This window comes from Polyodon spathula, chromosome 45, assembly GCF_017654505.1.
Source record: "Polyodon spathula isolate WHYD16114869_AA chromosome 45, ASM1765450v1, whole genome shotgun sequence".
In the NCBI taxonomy this organism is placed as follows: Eukaryota; Metazoa; Chordata; class Actinopteri; order Acipenseriformes; family Polyodontidae; genus Polyodon; species Polyodon spathula.
Genome location: NC_054578.1, coordinates 819,291 through 837,927, shown reverse-complemented (window position 1 = coordinate 837,927; position 18,637 = coordinate 819,291). Strand labels below are relative to the sequence as shown.

At 42.5% G+C, this 18,637-nt stretch overlaps 2 protein-coding genes across 2 annotated transcripts in view; one reads left to right on the top strand and one right to left on the bottom strand.

Annotated features, from left to right (window-relative positions):
• Positions 1–18,637, bottom strand: part of LOC121305860 — a 189,323-nt gene that overhangs the window by 24,228 nt on the left and 146,458 nt on the right. The window lies entirely within an intron of this gene.
• On the top strand, positions 9,090–17,823 carry LOC121305936 (zinc finger protein 883-like). The gene is made up of 4 exons (XM_041237622.1): positions 9,090–9,165; positions 10,137–10,334; positions 12,041–12,298; positions 15,269–17,823. Exons 2-4 carry the CDS (start codon positions 10,175–10,177, stop codon positions 16,543–16,545), a joined length of 1,695 nt encoding a protein of 564 aa, XP_041093556.1. The 5' UTR covers positions 9,090–9,165; positions 10,137–10,174; the 3' UTR covers positions 16,546–17,823.

Here is an 18,637-nt window from a genome sequence, read left to right as displayed (position 1 = left end):
ACTCTCTCTCACTCTCTCTCTCATATATATATATATATAAATGATCTGTCAGATATATAGACACACACACACACACAGAGATATAGTGTGCCCAGTTACATTACCCTGAGCTGGGAATGAGGGTGGATCCAACATTGCTTCTAACCTATCTGTGGTAGAGGGGTGATCATTGCCTCAAATTGAAGCTGAAATTCATTAAAAAATAAAGACGATTCCACCCCACCCACATGCCCATGTTTCATGTTTGTCTTGTTCAATAATACACGCAACTCTGATCAACCACCTGTGTCATGTGCCTTTGAGCACGGTTATATGAAACGGTGCATCTCAAAAACGCAATAAACGCCAATACCCACCCATTATAGGGCAGCCTTTTCACGTCGCGCACACTTTTTCACTCCAAAACATCTGCCTCGTAATGCAAAATGCCAAAAACAGCTTTCGTTTTAAAAACGCGACACCTGACACTTCTGTTTTCTCGTCAAACCGCAACACATCCCAATCGGCCAGCCAGCCAGAAAGTTTCTCTTCTTCGTTGGCTCACATTATGCATCGGGAAAAGGAAGCGTGTTGCTCTTGATCGTGAATTTACTCTGCGTTGCTGCGGCTGCTTTTAATAACTGACATGCCATGTATTCTGTATTACTATAAACTCATATCAACGAATGCTTGGTTTGCTGGAAACAAAGGCACGCTGGATGCAGGGGGGCTTGTGAAGCTGTTGGTACAGATAGGGATGTGTAGAATTTTGCGCAAAAAGTTATTTATTTTTTTAACTTTTGGAGGTAGATTTAAAATGTTTACATGTTTTACTGCTCTTACAAAATATTAATAGTGAAACAAGCAACCAAGCCTGTTGCCAAGTATCAGAAATATATAGAGATAGACAGATAGAGAGAGACAGATATATAGAGAGAGATAGATAGATAGATAGAGATAGACAGATAGAGAGAGACAGATAGATAAAGATAGATAGAGAGAGAGATAGATAGAGAGAGATAGATAGATAGAGAGATAGATAGAGAGAGAGATAGATAGAGAGAGATATATAGATAGAGAGAGATAGATAGAGATAGATAGATAGAGAGATAGATAGATAGAGAGAGACAGATATATAGAGAGAGATAGACAGATATAGATAGACAGATAGAGAGAGATATATAGATAGATAGATAGACAGATAGATAGAGAGAGATAGAGAGAGAGATAGAGAGATAGAGAGATAGATAGATAGAGAGATAGAGATAGATATATAGAGAGAGATAGATAGATAGATAGAGATAGACAGATATATATATAGAGATATATATAGATAGAGAGAGATAGAGAGAGATAGAGATAGATAGAGAGAGATAGATAGAGAGATAGAGATAGATAGAGAGAGATAGATAGAGAGAGAGATAGATAGAGATAGAGAGACAGATAGATAGATAGATAGATAGATAGAGAGAGAGATAGAGATAGATATAGATAGATAGATAGATAGATAGAGAGAGATAGATATATAGATAGAGAGAGAGAGAGATATAGATAGACAGATAGAGAGATAGATAGATATAGACAGATAGATAGATATATATAGATAGAGAGAGAGATAGATATAGATAGATATATATATATATATATATATATAGAGATATAGAGAGAGATTCAGAGATAGAGAGAGAGAGAGAGAGAGAGATAGATAGATATCTATCTCAGATATCTTATATAGATATATCTATCTGTCTATCATATATATATAGATAGATCTATCTGATATATATATATATATATATATCTATAGAGATCTCTATATCTGTCTGACTATATCTATATATATATCTATATATATATATATCTAGAGAATACAGATAGCTATCTATATCTCTCTAGATAGATATAGATATAGATAGATATATATCATATAGAGATAGACATATATATATATATAGATATATATATATATATATAGATACATAATATATATATATATCTATCTATATATATATATAGAGATAGATCTATCTATGTCTATAGAGAGACAGATAAAGATATAACTCTATCATATATCTATCTATATATATATCTATAGATTCTATATATAGTCTGCTCTGGCCTCGCTGCTATATTATAGACTATATCTATATCTAGATAGCTCTGTCTTATTTATCTATATATATCTCAGACAGATATTATATATATATATATATATATAGATATAGATATATAGATACAGATAGAGACAGATACATATGTATATATATACAGACAAACAGATATAGAGAGAGACAGATATAGATAGACATATTTTATATATATATATAGAGAGAGAGAGAGAGAGAGAGAGATATAGATAGATAGAGATAGATAGATAGAGATAGGAGACCTGGGTAGAGCATGCCAGCGTGAAAGGGGCTTAACCTGTATTCTGAAACGCATTTTGGGGTGATGGGGGGTCTGTGAAATCTGAAATGGCTCCAGCTCAACACAACACTGCCTTGATTGTGGATTGAAACCACTTTTGCAAGGCGTTCCTAATGAGACCAGACCGTGATATAAAAGGATACACTGTGATACTTGTAAATCCTGTTGCAGGGTTTTGCTGTGAAACAACTAAAATTAGCATTTGAATAATTCCCGCAACTACGGATGCGCACACAGTCCAAGCACGCTTCACTGTTCATTTCCGACCCTAAAATGTGTGTTTTTAATATAAGCGTTTAAACATTAATCATGCAATTCCAATTTTAGTTGTTCATTGGAAATGTATTCATATGATATTTGCATAAATCGCCGATGCAGTGTTAGAATTCAGGAACGGTATTTTTTGGTTTTAAATAAACGACGTTTTAATGCAATAGGGATTTTATTTAAGAGTTAGAATGACCATGCAATACCATTAAAAAAATAAAAAAAATAAAACCAATCTCACCTTGTAATAGTCCCTGGTTCCCGTTCCTGCGGCAGTCTTGTTCACTCCAGTCGGGGTTCATGTTTCTGAGAGGTTGGTTACTGTCCGCATCTGCAGCGCTCATGCATTCCCGCACCGCTTTCAACTCGCTCTCTGATATTTCCAATCTCAGCTTCAGCCTTTCATTCTCTTTCTCCTTCCCAGCCATTGCAATCTGAAACTCGTTCAATTTACTGCCCACAACTCTTGTGATTTCCCACAAGACGGTGTCTACAGCCGCTTTCACTGCGTGCTCGATGGCAGAGCCGAGCTCGTCTTGCAAGAGCGAAACGGACACGCTGACGTCCATCCTCGCTGAGTTTAGATTGAGACTCGTGTTGCAAAATCTTTTTTTTTTTTTTTTTTTTTTATGCACAGTTAACATTCATATTAAATCATCGATTCTTTTGTTGCGATGTTTATTTTTTGCAAGGAGCAGCTGCTGTCTTTCACAGGACCTCTGCTTGAACTTGAACTGCGTGAGTTTTCCAAGTAAAGAATCACACTGACCAAGCAAGTCTCTGAAATACAACAGCAAAGGGGACCAGCTGTCTCTGTGACTCTGTGCGGGTAATAATAACCACTGGGAAGCACTTTAATCCAACCTGGCACTAAAAACAACTAAGACATGACCTCCCTCCCCTGCAGCTCAAACCAAAGCAGCGAGATAGCCTGCCAGTGGGCGTGCCCGGCGGCTGCAGCTGCCGCGCGTCATTGGCTGCGGAGTCAACCCTAAACCCAGGCTGATTGGCTGGCCTCTCTGTCGATCAAGGGCGGCTGTCGAGGAGGGCCATGCTGGCTGCAAACTGGGTTTTATACCGTGCAAACCTCTTATAGTGAGCGGATCCCGAAATGTACCCGGTTTCGTCTCCCGGGCTGTGCGCTTACGCATGCAGCGCCCCCGAAGCTGCTCTTGGCTGCTGTCTTTCTGACGTCACACGCAGCTTCCCGGGAATCCAGATGCGTTCATGTCGCGCAGACTCTTGTGTCTGCGCAGGTTCTACGTCAAATGACGCTGCGCGCATGCCCGGTCCGAGTTCGGCAAACCTGCGTGAACGCAGCCGGGTCTGACGACAGAGGGGCACGCATCCTCTGCGCTCGGAGTCTGCGCAGACCCTGCAGATTGTAAAAGCGGCTGCGCAGGAGCAGAGCCGCCTTCAAAACAATGCAAGAGCGCCACCCGTGCAAGAGGGGCGCAGGGAAGCACATGCAGGATTAGAGATCGGGGCATCGCCGCCTGGAGCGGGGGGGGTGTGAATAACACAGAGAAAGAGCTCGCATGAATCACAGCTATTGCACTGTGAATGAGAAATACCGCTGCAATGATGCTTCTGCGATTAAAGAGCTCGCATGAATCACAGCTATTGCACTGTGAATGAGAAATACCGCTGCAATGATGCTTCTGCGATTAAAGAGCTCGCATGAATCACAGCTATTGCACTGTGAATGAGAAATACCGCTGCAATGATGCTTCTGCGATTAAAGAGCTCGCATGAATCACAGCTATTGCACTGTGAATGAGAAATACCGCTGCAATGATGCTTCTGCGATTAAAGAGCTCGCATGAATCACAGCTATTGCACTGTGAATGAGAAATACCGCTGCAATGATGCTTCTGCGATTAAAGAGCTCGCATGAATCACAGCTATTGCACTGTGAATGAGAAATACCGCTGCAATGATGCTTCTGCGATTAAAGAGCTCGCATGAATCACAGCTATTGCTGTGAATGAGAAATACCGCTGCAATGATGCTTCTGCGATTAAAGAGCTCGCATGAATCACAGCTATTGCACTGTGAATGAGAAATACCGCTGCAATGATGCTTCTGCGATTAAAGAGCTCGCATGAATCACAGCTATTGCACTGTGAATGAGAAATACCGCTGCAATGATGCTTCTGCGATTAAAGAGCTCGCATGAATCACAGCTATTGCACTGTGAATGAGAAATACCGCTGCAATGATGCTTCTGCGATTAAAGAGCTCGCATGAATCACAGCTATTGCACTGTGAATGAGAAATACCGCTGCAATGATGCTTCTGCGATTAAAGAGCTCGCATGAATCACAGCTATTGCACTGTGAATGAGAAATACCGCTGCAATGATGCTTCTGCGATTAAAGAGCTCGCATGAATCACAGCTATTGCACTGTGAATGAGAAATACCGCTGCAATGATGCTTCTGCGATTAAAGAGCTCGCATGAATCACAGCTATTGCACTGTGAATGAGAAATACCGCTGCAATGATGCTTCTGCGATTAAAGAGCTCGCATGAATCACAGCTATTGCACTGTGAATGAGAAATACCGCTGCAATGATGCTTCTGCGATTAAAGAGCTCGCATGAATCACATCTATTGCACTGTGAATGAGAAATACCCCTGCAATGATGCTTCTGCGATTAAAGAGCACGCATGAATCACAGCTATTGCACTGTGAACGAGAAATACTACTCAAAACATTTAGTCGATTGTCCACAAGTTCTCTGCTAACAGGTCCACTCAAGAGGTGATGCTCTAAACCGGAAAACACAGAAATTGATCGATTTCGAGATTTTGTTTTGTGAAAATCAATAAATTTAATTGTCAGGTTTTCCCCTAATTAACTTATTTTCCCATGATTAATTGAGTAAAAGGTAACATTTTCGCATGTAGTCCCACAATGTAACATCAGTCAACTACATTTGTTGTGTTGATGTAGAACTGACCATACTTTAATTCTTAACTGGTTTCGAATTGTGACTTTCTGTTTCCCTGAACGTGAAAGACAAATCTACTTGCAATTTAATCCTGTGCAATAACCTAGTCCTTTGTTTTCATACCTAGGAAACAAAAGTCCAATGGATAAAGAAATGAGGTTCTGAGAGTTACCTAGGGATTCCACAACTCCAAGACTCTCAGATACTTAAGAGACCACAAGAAGTTCTTAGGACACACTTGAAACGTCACAAAAAATTCCATACAATTCACTGCCTTTGAGAAGTGTTTAAGCGATGTGACTATTCTAAAGAGAAAAGACACCCATACGATCACCTAAAAAGTTCCTTCCTATTTATACTCTTAGAGGAGGGTGTGAGTCACGTCACTATGCCAAAGAGAGGACACACTTGTGGGATTGAACCACCCTGTAACTTCTAAGAACTTGTAGCACTTTGAGGAGAGCGTGAGTACGTCACTATTCCAAAGAGAGAACGCACTTGCTGGACCACCTGAAATTCTAAAACATTGACACGCTTTGAGGAGAGCGTGCCAGTGACGGTCACTATTCCAAAGAGAGAACACACTTGCGCGACTATTTGAGATTCTAAACTATTTTTCTCCACTTTGAAAGGGTGTCATCGTGTCCCTTTACTTCTCAGGACAGACGTGCAGCTGGGAAAAGTCGTCGATCTCTTCTTTTTCCTTCTCGGCACGATTCCCTTCAGCAGCTAGAGAAGAAAAAGAGAGAGGAGACAAAGGTTATTGTAAATCATTCTTACACATTCACTCTTCTGCAGGGCTTCCCCTCATAACCATGACCAACTCCAAGAGTGAACTCTGATGAGAATACAGTCAAACCCACTTAATATCACTCCTGTTCATACCAGCCTCCTTTCATTATCATCGCATTGACATTCGCCAGGCAGAATATAATGGGTGTCAATAAGGACAAATGCTTGAGAATATCACTCTGATTATTAACACACTCTGGTTAATATCACTCACATTTACCAGCCACTGATTTCCACCCCTCTTAATATCACTGTGAGGAATACAAGTATAAGATCAGGTTTCCATGCAAGTGCTGTATTGAAATGTTTCTTCTGCTGACACTTAGCAACCCGACTGGATTTGGCATCACCCAGTGATGAGACATGTGATCCCAGCAGCTCACTATAAAGCTGTGGGAGCAGCACAACTGCAAACAGTCTACCAGAAACAGGGAAAGATCTAACAGCATTGGAAACAGGCATGATAGTGGGTGCACATCTAGCAGATGCCACAGTAGCAAGGACAGTAGTGTTGCAACTTGCAAGCTGTTGGCATAGCAGTTAGGTTAAACTGAGCTGGAATCCGAAACATGTCAATCTTCAGAACACCTCTACGGTTTAGTAACTAATTTCTGCAAGGTTAAGCTCAATGTTTCTTGTTTTGTATAATTACCTCTAAACCCCAGTTCACATTCAGGTGGACGATCATCACACAGGCTGGATCCCAGCTTGTTGTTCTCCTCAAGTGCGCAGGCATTATTTTCAGTAGGATCTTCCTCTGCGATGGGGACACATTCCTGTTCTATGAATTCCTCTTTAATAGGAACACATTCCAGTCGAGGGACCTCTTCATCTTTAACACATGTCAGCTCTGTAACCTGCTTTAGACTTGCACACCACTCCTGGTGAAAGGACTCCTCTAGCGTGTAAACTGCTTCTATCCTTGGCCCCTCCTGTGCTTCAGATTCAGGTACAGCACGGCTCTCTGTGGGATCTGTGTGAAAGAAAACTGCACAACATTTTAACTCTTAATCACTAGCCAGGTTCCTCTACAAAGCCAACCCTCGTTAGAATTCTGCTGGAATAATTACTAGGAGCTATTTCAAAAATTATATAATATATATATATATATATATATGTATATATATAATATATATATATATATATATATATATATATATATATATATATATACACACACATATACACACACACACACACACACACTCTGATATAGTGTGTATCTCACAACGTTGCTTGCAAGGTACATTGTGGTAGACACCATCTCCTCCACTAGTCAACTTTTAAACTGAACTTTTAATCTCGCTCTCTGATATTTCCAATCTCAGCTTCAGCCTTTCATTCTCTTTCTCCTTCCCAGCCATTGCAATCTGAAACTCGTTCAATTTACTGCCCACAACTCTTGTGATTTCCCACAAGACGGTGTCTACAGCCGCTTTCACTGCGTGCTCGATGGCAGAGCCGAGCTCGTCTTGCAAGAGCGAAACGGACACGCTGAAGTCCATCCTCGCCGGGTTGCAGTTAGAGTCTGCTCTTTGCAACGAGTAACTTTTGTGACTCTTTAGCTCTGACAGAACTAAAGCCGCGCCTGTTTCCTCAGTAAAAGATCACACTGACAGGTTAAACATGATCTGCCTGTGCAACTGGCGAGCTCCACTGAGACATGGGACTTTTCAGGTCCGCAACTAAAAGAGCCAACTGCACCAGGTACTCAGAGATATAAAACTTTATTAGTTTGCGCAAACAGCTCAACACATCAGCGTTCTCCCATGCAGAGTTAGCGCACAGTTATTATACCTTTACAGAGAGACAGGGTGCTTTCCCTTTCAACAGATAAGCTGGCGCCGGCCGAGTTGGTGTAACTAAGAAAGGGAGGACAGGTATTTACAATGGAGTGCAGATAAAGGTTTGGTGGAAAGGTGGGCTCGCCCTGATCAACCGATAAGCTGGAGCCATGCTCCTTTCGTCAGACCCCCACGGTTTGGTTTTCAGCTACACGTAGTTTAATACATTTACTATAAACTTAATAGATCATAAACTCAAAATGCTTTAAAGCATATAACTCAGTGAATAATTGTAGCACAGAGTAGCAACAAACAGACGCAGGAATGGTTCTATGCAATTATTCCCCTACATTTGTCTGAGTTCTTAAATAAAACAGAAAATAGTTTGAGAACTCGATGCATGTGCTAAAGCATTAGGAAATATTTTAATTCGACAGAAATCCTTCAAACAGCTTGCAATGTTGTGAGATCAGCAGAGGCTGCAGCCCCCCTCCTCTCCCCCAGCATAAACAAACTCTATCCTCTAATGAGATGCAGCGTCACAGGCAGTGGGCGGGGCTGGCTGGAACCCTCTCGTATTATTGGCTAAAGAAACCCATTTAAACCCAGCAATGCGAGTCTGATTGGCTGACGCGGGGGGTGTGAAACTGTGCCGCAGAGTCCGCCATGTGGGCTCCGGCCTCGCTGTGTTTCCAGGGCGGAGTGTCCCGTTCCGGATCCGAAATGGCGCCGGTTTCCTCTCCGTGATTCTCGCTTCACCGTCCCAAGGAGCTTTGCATTCCCGAAGCGGCTGCCGGAGCTGCGAGCGTGTGATCGCCATTGTGCTGCGCTTCATTTATTAACGCATTGGACTTTGCTCTCTTTCTTTTTTGTTTGTTTGCATCTGAATGTTTTTGTTTTAGTTAAAAACCGACGTCTTGAGATCGACCGAAGATAGCTGCAACTTTACAAGAGAGAGAGGTAAGCAGGATTTATCCAAATTTAATGCACGCCTCTCTTTATGAGTCGCAGTCCAGTGCACTGCAGGGCAGTTTCAAAGCGTTATGGGGAAACACAAGCGCGCAATGTGAATTACACGAGCAGCTGCAGGAGCGCTTTCCCAGGCGGGAGTGCCAGAGGTGAGGAACGTGTAGGGAGGCGGGTCGCACCTCGCAGCTCAACAAACACCAGCCCAGGGAGATCGCGAAGGGGTTCAGCTACAGCTGTGTCCGGACGCTTTGCATCTAGGATTGAGACGTCATTTGAAAAACCAAAAAAAACAAAACTTGTATTTGCCTAGTTTAGATCTGTTAGGCAGCATCGTGCAATCAAGGAAACTCCCGTCTCAAAAGCCTACCGGGGAGCCGTAATCGCGGTGCGGTGTTTCATGTCAGGTTTTGAAATGTCAGTTTTTCGTTAATTGTGTGCGAAACCGAAGCGGTGTGTTATGGTAACGTTATTATTCGGCAGGTTTAATTCGATTTTAAAATGCTGAGGAAGTACCCCGACCCGTGGCAGGGTTACCCCAAAAGTATGTTGGGGGTCACCTTCTGTTTCAGGGAACCGGGGTTACACGCGTGACTCAGCGTTAATTAGGGTGATTCAACCCCGCTGACGTGTTCCTTAATAACTTCCCATGCATGTAGACATGTGTCCTGATATTAAAGGTTTATCTAATGTAATAAACGTTGTATAATAGAAGAGTCCCTGTGTTGTTTTAGGGGTGGAAGAGCCCCACATGCATGCCTTTTGCAGGCTGCGTCAGTCTGTGGCAGGACACAGAGGAATTCATATTGCAAAGGTGCAGTAGATATCAAGAGCATTTCAAATAAGGCTTGATGCGTGAGTTTAAATAATACTGGATTAATACATTATATAGTTTACTAAAGTTGTGAGAATTCAAACACAAACGTTTTATATGCAATTTAAAAGTCTTGTCTCCTTTTCTTCAGTGAGAACGGATCAGCCTCACTCAGAGGAAGTTTCTGAGATGGAAGCAGCTCACGTCAGCCCAGAGCTTCCTATTCGATGGGTTGTTTCTGCAGACAGGACTGTTGAGATCAAGGAGGAAGTGACTGAGCTGGGGTGCGACCAGGCCAATGAGCGGATCCTGCAGGAGGAAACGCCACCTTCTAGCATCGCTGAGAGAGGTGAGGGAAACTGGAATGCACATCTATAGAGGGAAGGGGCTTTATTGAAAGAGGGGAAGAGAGTCTGTGACATGCACTGCGTTAGGGGGCATTTATTTTAGCTTGGCTTCTTCACTGAACTTCAAGCTGTTGACAGTCCAGTTTGTTTACATTCCCCATTAATAAATTACCCCCTTTTTTAACCTGCTTGTGGCAACACCCTGTCACTGTGTGACAATACTATTGATGACCTAATTTGCATGGAAACAATATGTCTTTCTCAGATAGTCTGAACTACACATGAGACTGGATTGCTGTTAAGCTCAGACTGTGAATACGCGAATATCCTGGTCAGGTTTTTCACTGTGTTAGATGTGTATTATTTGAATAGGTCTTCAGGGTACAACTGACTCAATTATGACACTCAAAGTTGCACATTATCTAAATATTGTAAAATAATTTAGCTCCAGGTAGATAGCAATGCTAGACAGCACACATCAGCTCAGTATTGTTCAGCAACTGATATTATGCATGCAGTTTGAACTGTAAATCAGCTTGACGTTTTGTTGTTACTTGAACACAGAGTCTCGTGGCGTGTATTTCACTGTCAGCACACGTCTCCTGATAATGTGAAGAAGCAGAGCGTGGGCAATGAGATTCGCTTTCTATCAATCATTGCACTTAAAACATGGGAGATTGGCAAGGGGTACAGAAAGAACGACAGCACTGGCAGGTCAAGTAAACTCATTGTGTATACTTCACTTATAATGCATATTGTACAATGTACAGCCAGGTGCCCACCAGAGCTCTGAGACGGATGATTATATTATGTGTTCTATTCTAAATTACAGGCTGTTTAAAAGTTCTCCACTTGGATTATCCAGGTTTTCAGATTGCAGGTTCTCTTGCATGTTCTGGTCTCCTTCCCTCTTACACAGAGTCAGACTCGGCAGGCAGTCCTGCATCAGCTCTTGTGTTGTCCAGCGCAGTTGTCTGTTATTTTAATCACCATTGTTGGAAAGTCAGTGTTTGCTCAGAGTAAGTGTTTGAGAAAGTCGCAGTGATTAAACTGCATTCCCATCTTCAGCAGCTGCGCGCTTGTCACTCAGTAGGGTCTTGTTCCATTTCCTTGTCGCATCAAAGATGTTGAACATCTGCAGATGGAGATGGGAATTGAAGTGATCCATGTGGGAGTGTATCAGTCTAAGACAGATGCAGAATTGCCTGGCACTAATCTTGCCATAACTGCTATTCTTTCTGCATGATTTGATGATGTAGCAGCTGGGGATGAAGTTTCACAGTGGCACTGAGAAGGTGAGTCCTCTACAGGTCCTGTCTCGTGTCCCCGTGCCTCTGCCACTCCTGTCAGGCTCTCACTTCTATCTGAAAATCGATGATGATTCCATGCTCTTTTCTTTCAGGGCTCTTTCGATTTTTAGGCTGCTTCTCTAGCAGAGTGTTTGCAGTTTTAGCAGCTCTATCTGTAGCTTTATTAGGCTCGCCGTCTCTGTGTTTTCTTTTTGCTTTTCGATTTTTAAGGGGTGCAGGTAAACGTCGGTCCCTCTTGCATTAGGTGCCGTGCTGTAATGTGCACACCGGGTTCGAATGCTAAAACAATTTCTGGAAAGGTGTGCTTTGTGATCGATAGCAGGCATTCGGGGATGCGTTTTTATAAGGTGTGTGATGCATCATAGTTAAATAAAATGTCTTCTGTTTTTTTTTTTTAGGTACTGGTGTGAAATCGGTCCGTCTTGGTAGAAGACGAGCGTCAGAAATGGCATCTTCTCACATTACAGAGGAGAGCCCAGAACTGGAACCTGTTCCCATTAACAAAGAAGCCACAGCGCTGGAGCCTGTCCCCATTAAAGAGGAGAGTCCTGTACTAGACCCTGTCCCCATTAAAGAGGAGAGTCCTGTACTAGACCCTGTCCCCATTAAAGAGGAGAGTCCTGTGCTGGAATCAGCAGAATGTGAACACCTTTCAGGTAAAAAAAAAAAACAGAGATGAATGGCAGGGTGTATTGCTCTATTGAAAGCGTGCAGAGATGAATGGCAGGGTGTATTGCTCTATTGAAAGCGTGCAGAGATGAATGGCAGGGTGTATTGCTCTATTGAAAGCGTGCAGAGATGAATGGCAGGGTGTATTGCTCTATTGAAAGCGTGCAGAGATGAATGGCAGGGTGTATTGCTCTATTGAAAGCGTGCAGAGATGAATGGCAGGGTGTATTGCTCTATTGAAAGCGTGCAGAGATGAATGGCAGGGTGTATTGCTCTATTGAAAGCGTGCAGAGATGAATGGCAGGGTGTATTGCTCTATTGAAAGCGTGCAGAGATGAATGGCAGGGTGTATTGCTCTATTGAAAGCGTGCAGAGATGAATGGCAGGGTGTATTGCTCTATTGAAAGCGTGCAGAGATGAATGGCAGGGTGTATTGCTCTATTGAAAGCGTGCAGAGATGAATGGCAGGGTGTATTGCTCTATTGAAAGCGTGCAGAGATGAATGGCAGGGTGTATTGCTCTATTGAAAGCGTGCAGAGATGAATGGCAGGGTGTATTGCTCTATTGAAAGCGTGCAGAGATGAATGGCAGGGTGTATTGCTCTATTGAAAGCGTGCAGAGATGAATGGCAGGGTGTATTGCTCTATTGAAAGCGTGCAGAGATGAATGGCAGGGTGTATTGCTCTATTGAAAGCGTGCAGAGATGAATGGCAGGGTGTATTGCTCTATTGAAAGCGTGCAGAGATGAATGGCAGGGTGTATTGCTCTATTGAAAGCGTGCAGAGATGAATGGCAGGGTGTATTGCTCTATTGAAAGCGTGCAGAGATGAATGGCAGGGTGTATTGCTCTATTGAAAGCGTGCAGAGATGAATGGCAGGGTGTATTGCTCTATTACTGTATCCTGTAGTGGGTTAGATACACAGGCAGTAATCTGTTGCTCCTCACATTTCCAATTCCAACCTCAATCATAAATGCGTGCATCCTCATTTAAACAAATATTAAATTAATTTAAACAGGTTTTATTTTTCTTATTTCATTTAGGGCTTCTGTGGTTCGGTGTTTAGGGGGGGGGGGGGGGGGGGGGGGGGGGGGGGGGGGGGGGGGGGGGGGGTTTACAGGCTTTTGTTATTATTTGGCAAATAATAACGAAAATGCATCCATTTTCAGTTTGTGCAAGAAAATGCACGTGCGTTTCACTAATACAGTAGAAGCTCAGAGTTACTAACCCTGAAAAGTCTGAAATGCCCACAACTCTCAAAATGAGTTTTCAATGGTCTTATTAAATGTGGAAATGTGGACACCTGCTCTCTACACCCTCAATCTGGCGAATAATACAAGGACACAGCACAGTACGCATAGTGATATGGTTCTGAAGCCTTCGAAGTTACCTCTGAAGTCGTGCAAAAACGCAGATTTAAACGCCCAGGAAAACCTGGGTTAACGTCGTGTTTGTTTTAAACGAAGCGCTTCCGCGCGGCTTGCCCTCCTTTAGCTTGAAAATAAAACCCTGTGCTTTTGTTTGAGACGAAAACGTTCCTAGTAAAAATGTACCTGCGCTTGCTTTGAAATTCTGCCTTTTCCGTAGCCAGCGCGCCGCTCGGAGCGATTGAGCGATTGCCTTCTTCCGGTTGAAAGTGGGGTGAGACGGGTCGGTTTGTGACTCTGAGGTTCTGCTGTACTGTGCAGAAGCTTACTGTGTGGAAGTGAGGAGGTCCGTGTGATTCCCTGCAATGCAGAACTGGGTACGTTTTGAATCTGAGAATTGTGAGAAGGAACACGTTTGTTTTTACACCCCATTATCGCCTCTGTGTGTGTTTTTTTCAGCCCACCCCAGCGTATGACTAGCGTACTGTATGACCTAATCTCAGCAAGAATTACATTTTATCATGAACCCTGTGCTCTGATTAAGGTTTGATATGTATGTAGGTATAATAATAATAATAATAATAATAATAATAATAATAATAATAATAATAATACTACATTTGAAATCAGGATACATTCTCCCGTTCCCATTAAATACCAAACAATATGTTGCTTTGAAATAATAATACAACGCATTTATTTACAAGCAGGGCTTTGCTCAGCCCCCCCTCTTTAAATGCAGGGCTCTGGTCAAACCCTGCCACAGAGACATTTTCAAGGTGTGCACCTTCAGCATTCGTTCTCAGGTTACTGACTCTTGAATTTAAGGCATGGCAGAAAAAAAGGAAGAGAGAAGTTGCGAGCTTCTTCTTTTGGCTTTCAGATAAGTGTAGTTTATTGAAGATTAAAGTTCAAAGTTGCAAAACCCCTTTGTGCTCCCCAACTCCTCCCTGCACCCCGGCGCCCCGGTGGAACCAATCGCTTCTCGGCCCGCAGCTGATCGCACGGGAATCGTTTCGCGCACTTACAGCCATGCGCCTCCACCAGGATGGCCGACTTCCTGTTTCCGCCCACTGTTGCGTCGGCCCGTCTATGGGGGAAGCCTGCTACCGACCGTACAGAGCGCCCTCTCTGGTCGGGAGGGAGATCTACAGCTTTGATTTTTTTCTCTCTTTGTCACAATCAGTCGTATTGCTTAAAACGCAAACGTTTACTAATACAGGTTATTATTTAAGAGCAGAGAAGATGTATTTATTATTGGCATGGGAGACATAAAATATGTATAACACCACCATTAAAAAAAAAAAAAAATTCACATTGCACCAGTAAGCATTGCTGTTGATAAAAATTACTGAAAAAAAGTTTGAATACTGTGAATATGTTTTGTTAAATGTAGTTTTAAAATTAATTTTGCTTGTCCTCTTTGACACTTGTTATATAAAAGGAGGCTGACATTTAGCAGGAGAGATATTAAGAGGATTTGACTGTGTTCTGTAAATATGCAGTCACCAGAGTTTGTGTTTGAGGGGAAGCTCTAGAGAAGTAAACGTGTAAGAATGCTTTACAGTAACCTTTGTCTCTCTTTCTTTAGCTTCTACTCCATCACCCTGCTGCAAAAACTCTTCCAGTGGCAAACCGCAGTGCAAGAAACACAGAGAGACGACACCCCGAGAAAAACCTTTAAAAACACTGAGAGTTCAAATTCCCTGTGTACAAGACATCCATCCACTTACTGTGCAGATTATAGAGACTGCACATTATTTGTATGTGAACAATTCTGAAACCCAGGGCAACTTGAAGACCTTGTCTTGTTCTACTGAAGATGGGAAGAGTTCCCGACGATTAGGCTCTCCTAAAACTCACAAGGGAAATCACACAGCAGGGACTGTATTTCGCTGTCCTGATTGTGGGAAGAGTTTCAGTCGTTTATCATCCCTGAAAAGACACCAGCACAGTCACACAGGAGAGAAACCACATCACTGTACTCAATGTGAGAAGAGTTTCTCTCGATTAGACTATCTTAAACATCACCAGCAAAATCACACAGGCGAGAGACCGCACCACTGCAATGACTGTGGAATGCGTTTCAATTATTCATCACATCTTAAAAAACACCAACACGTTCACACAGGAGAGAAACCACACCACTGTAATGATTGTGGGATGCGCTTCATTTATTCATCAAATCTTAAAAAACACCAACGAATTCACACAGGAGAGAAACCACACAGCTGTCATGAATGTGGCAGGAGATTTACTCGAACAGATAGCCTTAGAAGGCACCAGCACTGTCACACAGGAGAGAAACCATACCACTGTAATGAATGTGAGAAGAGCTTCTGTCAGTCACAACATCTTAAAAATCACCTCCGAATTCACACAGGCGAGAAGCCGTACGACTGTAAATATTGTAGGAAGTGCTTTTCTGAATTAGGACATCTTAAAAGACACATACAAATTCACACAGGAGATAAACCGCATCACTGTAGTGAGTGTGGGAAGCGCTTTACTGAATTAGGACAACGTAAAAGACATGAATGGGTTCACAGAGGAGAGAAACCACACCACTGTAGTGAGTGTGGGAAGCGCTTTATTGAATTAGGACAACTTAAAAGACACGAACGGGTTCACACAGGAGAGAAACCACATCACTGTGATGAGTGTGGGAAGCGCTTCGCTGAATCAGGATATCTTAAAAAACACCAACAAATTCACAGAGAGAAACCACACCACTGTAATGAATGTGGGAGGAGTTTCACTAGAACAGACAGCCTTAAACGACACCAGCGAATTCACACAGGAAAGAAACCACAGCAGCGAAACCCTGAATCAGAGACATCAGAGCTTCGAACAAAAGAAACGCTTTAACACATTCCAAAGAGACGCTATTTCACACCCTCGCTGGTAAGAGTTGGTGTTTATCTTGTGGGAGATGTTGCTTTCTAATATCCCACTGGGACTGAAACTTGAGTTAAGCAATCTATTGATGGGAACATGACTTAATTGCCTTTGTTTCAATCGAGGAGCAGGTCATAGAATTAAAGGAATATGGCCTCTTATAAAATAGAATATATGATTTGATCAGCCACTTGTCTGTTGGGAATAAAAAGCAGTGCATCTTCCACAGAGGAGGAGGGTGAATATGGAAGTTCCATACGGGTCGATGAAAGTTCACCATTTCATGTCTGCATTACCACAGCAACTAATGCCTGTTCTTGGAAACTGCCCGGAAACTCGTCCACTGCTAAAACATTTAATTAAAACCAGAAGGAAAAGACTGTTGCAGCGCTACAAAGGCAGGACTGCGGCTTGGCTTCTTCACGGCTAAACCCCTGGAGCAAGGTGCAAACGCTGGGCTTCTCTTTGCATCCCTCCAGGCTGGACCACGGCCCAAGGACCATCGCGGGATTGGTATTCTTCTTTATAAGACTGTTTTATTTCTTCGATAGAAATGTTTGCACATCCCTCCGAGTCATAAAGGAAGGTAACAGAACTAGCAGTGGTAACAGAGTTATAATGGTGTGTGACAGGATAGCCAGGGCGATGACGTCAGACCAGGAAATGATTGCCGCGCAAACAGGACAGGCTGGGTTGAAGCACGACTGTGCAATTTTTATTAACCAACAATAAATATTTAAACAGAAAACACCGCTCGCAGAGCAAAATAAAAAACAGGTGAACCACACAAATCACAGACACCTAAAAACAAAACAGTACCTCGGTCGGGCTGGGCAGTCGTCTTTACTGATCCTGTAGGCTTTATTTTTAGTTGCGTTTTGGTTTCGATATTCTCCCTTCTCCCTCTCGCACACGTTGCTTCTCCAAACATCCGCACTTAACACAGAAAGCTGCCAGCTTTTTACTCACGTGACCATCTCTGGATTAACAACAAATGAATCAGTCCGGAGATGGTCACGTTCTGTGGATGGGTCTCTAATCCCATCCACGCTGCCATACACATTAACAAACACAGCTGTGTTTTTGAATGAACCCAAAATGCATTTAAATCAAACAGCAACAACAGAACACGCACATTTTAAATAAACACAACCCCATACATTTTTAAAATCACAGTACATGGTGTTTTAACTGAACGCAGACGGTGTTTAAATGTTTGTAAAATATTTGTTGTCTAAGCATGTGTAGGTGATGCTTGATGTAGGTGTTTCTGCAGTATTGCTCATATCTCCTAGTTTGTTTTTTTCTGAATAAACTTTTTAATTCCTCAAGCTGTCCTCATTATTATTCAGTGACAACACCCAGTGCTGTGTGTCTACCTCATTATTATTCAGTGACAACACCCAGTGCTGTGTGTCTACCTCATTATTATTCAGTGACAACACCCAGTGCTGTGTTTACCTCATTATTATTCAGTGACAACACCCAGTGCTGTGTGTCTACCTCATTATTATTCAGTGACAACACCCAGTGCTGTGTGTCTACCTCATTATTATTCAGTGACAACACCCAGTGCTGTGTGTCTACCTCATTATTATTCAGTGACAACACCCAGTGCTGTGTGTTTACCTCATTATTATTCAGTGACAACACCCAGTGTTGTGTTTACCTCATTATTATTCAGTGACAACACCCAGTGCTGTGTGTTTACCTCATTATTATTCAGTGACAACACCCAGTGCTGTGTGTCTACCTCATTATTATTCAGTGGTAACACCCAGTGCTGTGTTTACCTCATTATTATTCAGTGACAACACCCAGTGACAACACCCAGTGTGTGTCTACCTCATTATTATTCAGTGACAACACCCAGTGCTGTGTGTCTACCTCATTATTATTCAGTGACAACACCCAGTGCTGTGTGTCTACCTCATTATTATTCAGTGACAACACCCAGTGCTGTGTGTTTACCTCATTATTATTCAGTGACAACACCCAGTGCTGTGTGTGCCACCCTGTGCTGTGTCTCTACCTCATTATTATTCAGTGACAACACCCAACC

Bases quoted from the DNA above. Each gene is read 5' to 3' on its own strand.
- LOC121305936 (XM_041237622.1), top strand. From the start codon at position 10,175: ATGGAAGCAGCTCACGTCAGCCCAGAGCTTCCTATTCGATGGGTTGTT. The intron at 10,335-12,040 runs GTGAGGGAAACT...TTTTTTTTTTAG, and splicing joins TTCTAGCATCGCTGAGAGAG to GTACTGGTGTGAAATCGGTC. The intron at 12,299-15,268 runs GTAAAAAAAAAA...CTCTTTCTTTAG, and splicing joins AGAATGTGAACACCTTTCAG to CTTCTACTCCATCACCCTGC.